This window comes from Limulus polyphemus, unplaced genomic scaffold (assembly GCF_000517525.1).
Source record: "Limulus polyphemus unplaced genomic scaffold, Limulus_polyphemus-2.1.2 Scaffold5091, whole genome shotgun sequence".
Taxonomy (NCBI): Eukaryota; Metazoa; Arthropoda; class Merostomata; order Xiphosura; family Limulidae; genus Limulus; species Limulus polyphemus.
Window position 1 is genome coordinate 40,946 of NW_013670701.1, and position 6,723 is coordinate 47,668.

General features: G+C 29.7%; 1 protein-coding gene across 2 annotated transcripts in view; it reads left to right on the forward strand.

The window, feature by feature from the left end:
* The window catches only part of LOC106472110 (aldehyde dehydrogenase family 8 member A1-like), a 49,721-nt gene that overhangs the window by 39,697 nt on the left and 3,301 nt on the right, over positions 1-6,723 (forward strand). For both annotated transcript variants that reach the window (XM_013932736.2, XM_022400713.1), the window contains exons 7-9: positions 1,776-1,883; positions 3,386-3,557; positions 4,459-4,668. In XM_013932736.2, coding sequence (XP_013788190.1) covers positions 1,776-1,883; positions 3,386-3,557; positions 4,459-4,668 — 490 coding nt within the window. The remainder of the gene's footprint in view (positions 1-1,775; positions 1,884-3,385; positions 3,558-4,458; positions 4,669-6,723) is intronic.

Genomic DNA, 6,723 nt, shown 5'->3' on the forward strand with positions numbered 1-6,723 from the left:
ACAGTCGTTCTAAACTTATTCTAGCCTCGTATCTGTCACTGACTGTAGTTATATAAAAAACACGGTTTCTAGCCCTGTGCTTGATACTTATCTTTCAAGGCTTATTTTTTATGCTATACTACACAAGCCTCTCCTTGTTCTCGTTAGTTACTACACAAGCCTCTCCTTGTTCTCGTTAGTTTTTTTATATGTCCTTCGAGGCGTTGACTCGTTATTTGTCCTTCGACCGATTTATCCTCTCTCTATCTCTCTTCTGTCTCTTTAACTTTTCTAAGTTTCTAATATAACTTTGGTTAATATTGTTTTATTCTATTTAAATTCACAGAAGCAACGGATGAAATTTCCTCAGAAATTTCCCTTTGCTTCAGAAATGTGTAGCTTGCTTGTCTTCAGAAGTTGTCATAATTGTAATAGTTGAATTAATCTAGAGGGTTTAGTACAAGTAAAAATAATTTAATTTTGTAAAATATTCTTGAATCATAAAGCACAGAGAGCATATATATTACACAGGATGCATACACATTCTTGAAATTGTGAGTGGAATTTCAAGCACTTGAAAGTGCTTGAAAATGGACTTTTTTGCAAAAGTACTTGAAAATATTGTAATAGCAATAATACATCGATATACCTAACTTTAATGCATGTTGTATGGTTGAGCGCAGTAAATGAAGTTTTTTTTTGTTTTTGAATTTCGCGCAAAGCTACACGAGGGCTATCTGCACTAGCCGTCCCTAATTTAGCAGTGTAAGACTAGAGGGAAGGCAGCTAGTCATCACCACCCACCACCAACTCTTGGGCTATACTTTTACCAACAAATAGTGGGATTGACCATCACATTATAATACCCCCACAGCTAAAAGGGCGAGCATGTTTGGTGTGACAGGGATTCGAACCCGCGACCCGCAGATTGCGAGTCGAGTGCCCTAACCACCTGGCATTGCCGGGCCGATAAATAAAGTATTTTTAGTATACGTTCATATGTTGAACAAATATATGAGAATTTTATAAAATTTCAGTGGAATCCAATTGATTTTGATATAGATTTTAGCTTCCAAAAAGTGCTTGAAAAGTACTTGAAATTTATCTGAGTAATTCAATATGAACTATGATTACATGTACAATAATAATCAAAACACCTGTGATAATTTGATAACTAACATTTTTTTTTAGGTGAACACTTATCTTCAGTGAGTAAAGACTGTAAGGTAGTTTTAGTTTTGATATATAACACTGCTGAAATTCAATAAATCTTTTGCTATGTTGAAGTGTGCTACCAGAAACATTGTTAGTAGTATATACAATAACATATTGACATTCTATCAAACATAAATGTTAGTTATTGTTTTGCAGGTTGTTGGATTTTTAATTTCTGTAAATAATCATGAAATAGTTAAGTAAAATAGTTACTAATTCTTAATAAAAACACTTAACAAACAAGGAGTAGTTTTGAAATGTAAAAAAAAATTATATATATATATATATATTAACCACAGTTTAAAAAGATGCTGAAAGTAACAAAGTGAAGTAATTCTAATGAGGAGAATAATTAAAGTTTTGATACACTAAATACACAAGAAAATTATACGAAAATGTAATATCTGCTAAAATTGAAAACTTGCTGACATAATATCCAAAGTTAAATAATTGTTTTTCATAAGTTGTGACTTCTCAGCATTTTTAATCATTATATATATTTTTATAGTGCTAAAGGCAACTATTGCAGACAAAACTGGATTTTCTTACGTTTTTTGCAACCTTTTCCATTATTTTTCCAGAGCAAGTTTTTTGAACCAGGGTGAGGTGTGTTTGTGTACAAGCAGAATATATGTTCAGCGATCAGTGTTTGAGGTTTTCATTCAAGAGTTTGTAAAAGAAACAATTAAGTAAGTTTCCATTTTGTCAAGTAATATTTAATTCATAAGTGATTTGTATTTTTAAGCAATCTATCACATTGTGTTCTCTAGTTTTTCTTGTGTTTTACAGTAACATTTTTATATACAGTACACAAAAATCAATGCCACTGTTTCACAGTCATAGATGATTTTACTTTTAAACTCTTATAAGAGTTAGTATATACAGAGAAATGTTTATTCATCTTCAAGTTATAGCTACTAAATTTTTCTTTCCAAAATCCAGACACAACTTTCTTGCTTGAGCCAAGATGATGTTTCTTTAACATTATGTGAGTTAAAAGACAGAAATGAAATAACTAAACAGTAATTTATAACATTATAATATTAGTAATAAGAAAAAAGTTCAACCATAGATCTTTTTCAACAGCAAAAATTTACTGAGGTTTCATGACTTGTGCCTTGCAAAATATTGCTTCTGTTCGAACAATCAAGAAATAATCTTTTCAGTTAAGATTCATATAGCAAATTCTCACTTTGTAAGATAATTTATTTTTTTTGGATTAATACAATTTCACTCATAAGTTATTATAATTATTAATGTAGTCTTCTTCAGTTGACATTGCAGTTAGTTGATCTGCTCCAGATTTAAAAAACAAACTTACTGGCATATCAGTTTTTTGAAGGATGAGTAATGTTAATTCAACTAAAATAAATAATATTAATAATAAACAATTCTGATATGTAATTATTTAAATAAAATTGATAAAAGTTATAGTTCACCAACTTATCCTTACTTTGAAACAGTTGTTTAAGCAATTCATGATATATATAGCATCTCAACAATTGTCATCTGCCAGTTGGCCTGATGAGCCCCAGTATTGGGAAAAAGGCTTCATTGGCACTGGATGTAGCTGATATAGTAAGGTTGACAGAGTATTGCATTCTTCTTTACTTTTAACTCATAAGTTCTTGTAATTTCTAAAGAACACTGAACTCTCTGACTAGAAACCTTGTATTCTGATTGTCACATGTCATAGGCCTTTGAAAATTTATAAATACAATTACCAAGAACATGTTTATCAGAATTTCTAGCATGTATGTCTCAATGCTGGTGTACTTTTATTCAACCTCCCAACATAAATTGTTTAACTTAACATGCTACCTCAAAGCTGATATGAATATGGTAAAGAGACCTAAACTTGGACTCTTTATGATGTTTGTCTACAGTGTATATATATAAGGTAAGCATGAAGCCATCAAATCATACAAACTTATCCATTAAGTGAACTCAAATTATCATTACAGCTGGCAGATTAAAAGAAGTAGTTGTAAATGAACAATATATTAAATGACAAAATATGAATAAATTCTTCAAATTTTATAGGAGGTATGGTGTTACAATTAAAAGTGAAAAACATTTATTTGTATATAACTATATATATATATATCAGTAACCATAGAAATTTTTTCTAGCAGCTAATTTACAGAAACATGGAATTTATTGTGAATATTTTCTTTTGTCTCACTTGCAGAAAAATCAAAGTTGGTGCACCCTCAGCACCTGATACTTGGATGGGACCATTAATAAGCAAACAGCATATGGAGAAAGTTAAAAACTATTTAAAAATTGCAGAGAAGGAAGGAGCAACTTTCTTATGTGGTGGATTGGATGTGGATTTGGATCTTCCTCCAGAAAATCAGAATGTTAGTTTAAATTATTTCTATTTTAACAGGCTATCCAACACTTCTACTTTTTAGTTTTGTGGTTTCCTTTAAGAAATTGCTGTAATATTGCTTCTGTTTTTTTCTACACCTCAACAGTATATTATTGTAATCTCCAAAACCCTTGCAAGTCATCAGTGACAAAGTGAAGAAAGCTCTTGCCAGTATTCTGTTGCTGTTAATTTTAACCTAAAGAAATAGACATGATAATGTGCAATGACATAATATTACAGAACTAATTTTTCCAATTGGTTAAAACAGGGAAATATTTGGTGCTTCTTTTGTTCGCTCTGTGTTACAAGGTAAAGCTTCCTAGAGAACAAAGAAACTTAACTACTACATTTTAGAATTACAAATCCAAGTATGCACTTTTGCTTCATCATAGCATATTTTTTTTATTTCTAGCCCTCAACACAATCCCAAAAATCTCATTCTAGGTAGGACATTTTGTTACAAAATAGGTATAATATTTATGAAATATATTATGAGACAGCCACAAAGAGACAAGTCATTAAAAGTAAGTTGTAGTGGCACCTTACCTTTGTATAATCCTACATATTTTGCTCGTAATTTTTTAAAAATCCTCCCCACTTTTATTGCAGCTTTTTCTGATGAGAGTTGCCTGGAAATCTGTTTATCTATGTACATAATTAGTTATTTTGGTATAATGTAGCTGGCAATTATTATTAAAAGTTTTTGTTTATTAGTAGGTGTAGTGAATTTCTCATCAAGTTTATTTATGATCCATAATCTTACTTTTACATATGCAAAGTGCAAAATGATGATTTTTGTTTTATAATGATACCAATAATTAGAAAGCTTTATTAAAAACAAATCCAGAACATGAATAGTTATTATAATTAGTTTTGATATTTTCCTTTAGGGATATTTCATATCCCCAACTGTATTGACAAACCTTCCAGATATGTCATTTTGTATGCAAGAGGAAATATTTGGACCTGTTACTTGTGTTGTTCCATTTGATATTGAAGAGGAAGTTATATCACGAGCTAATGATGTTCAATATGGATTGTGTGCCAGTATTTGGTCGAAAGATGTCTCACGAATCTATCGTTTAGCTCAGGAAATGGAGGTAATTAATTAGATTACATTAATCCTTTAGTATCAAGTTTCAATCCATTGGAATGATAAATCAGAATAAAGCAATAACTTTTATTATTACATTTATTGTTGAATGATATTTTGTGATATTTTATTCTGTCTGTGTTAAATAGTAAAAACATCCCTATGATAATTAAGATATCTAAATACATAATTTGTCAAACAACACAGTGCCTCCATGTACTGGTCATTGGAGTGTGTTGAGACCAACAAATTAGTAATTGCTAATTTGTAATTCACAAAATGAATTAATATTATTTGTATTATGTATTTTAAGAACTTTTGATTAAATTAAGTTACTTATTAGCAAACTTAAAAGCATTTAGTGTAAACTAGTAAAGTAACCTACACAGTAAATGTATTGTTTGAAACAGAAATCTCTAATAATAGCCATTTGTGTAACTATACTTAGTGTGCATAAGGAGCAATGAATAATCTTAAACAAGATATTCCTATATTTCTTGAAAGCCTTAAATGAATAATCTGATATGTTCAAAAGTTTCAAATTAAAAATATGTAACTTAGAGCATCTGGAGTTGACATTACAGCCTAATAATCATCATTGGGTTGAATTTCGAGTTTAACATTCTTGGCCAATACATTGAACAACTTTTTCATGCATTTTTATTGTTTATGATTAAATGATTAACACATTCACATTTATTAAGTAATAACAGTCATATTACATGTAATTTAGAACTCTAATTTTGTATAATATTATCTGATTTAGAAAGTTAGCAAATGGATCTTGAGATATAGTTTTTCTTGTAGGGAAGTATTTTATAAGACAATAATAATGTCAAGAAATTTCACAAAGCAATATTAACTCAACAAAATTTACTCAAAACCTGGTAATTGTAAAATAGACACTATTGTATACAAAAAATGTAACATACTAAGCTGTAAATTAGAAGGTCCCAAGTTCAGTCAAATCACTTTATGCCACTGAACACACACACACTGCACCTTAAGTATGGGACATCATAAGTGTGATAGCATATGTCACTAATTAATTAAAAGAAACTATATGATTGGTGGTAGGTGCTACTGACTTGTAACACTCCATCTAATTAGGTAGAGCCATATATGCTAACATTTATTTCTTTTGTGAGTGCCTGTGTGTCAAAACCATACAGGGTTGGAGTTAGTCATACAAGCAAAGCAACTTTCTTGATTGTACTATATATGTCATAACTAGACCAAATTAAATATTTCTCATTAAAACACTTGTTGTCCTGTTACTGATTTTTTCTTTTAAATCAATTAACAATACCATATCTTTAGCTTGTATCAACCTACTAAGGTAAAAACATTATGCCTTTAAACATGGGGAGTCCCCTTTTCTTATGGCTCTACGACATTGACTCTCATGGCTTCCTGAGTAAGTCTTCTTTGGGATATATGTGTCTGGGGTACTCAAGCTATAAATGTACCTATGAAATTAGCACCTTTAATGATGATTATGAGTATTGAAAGATTAGAGTTTTTAACCCTTTGATAGCTGTGTGCTATGAATCATAACACATGACATCTCTATCATTATGTTTCATTCCAAAGATAAAACTGTTTAAAATTTGACAAGAATGTTCCTAAAAGTATATAGTTTCAGAAAAATAAAGCATTGAATTTTGAATTTTTTTACTATTTCTAATAAAAATATTCCTTATTTAGTGTAGTTATTTGCACTCACACTTTGAATAGTTCACCTGCAAGGTGATTTTTATGTGAAGTATAAAAATACTATTTTGATCTAACCATTTTCATATTTCATTTGCATGATCTCTAGAACCTCATACATGAATATCAAAAGTTTTTTAAGGTAATTATTTATATTTTAATTCCCATTTTCTCTGCTATATCACTAACTATCTATTATCATCAACATACAGTGCGATGAAATATTTAAAATTAACAAATGGAAATATGTACATACTTTTCAACTCTTCATAGAAATCCACCAGAATAGTTTTTTTTTTTTTTAATATGCATAATTTCAAGTCTCTATCTTTTCACTTGCAGTTTATTA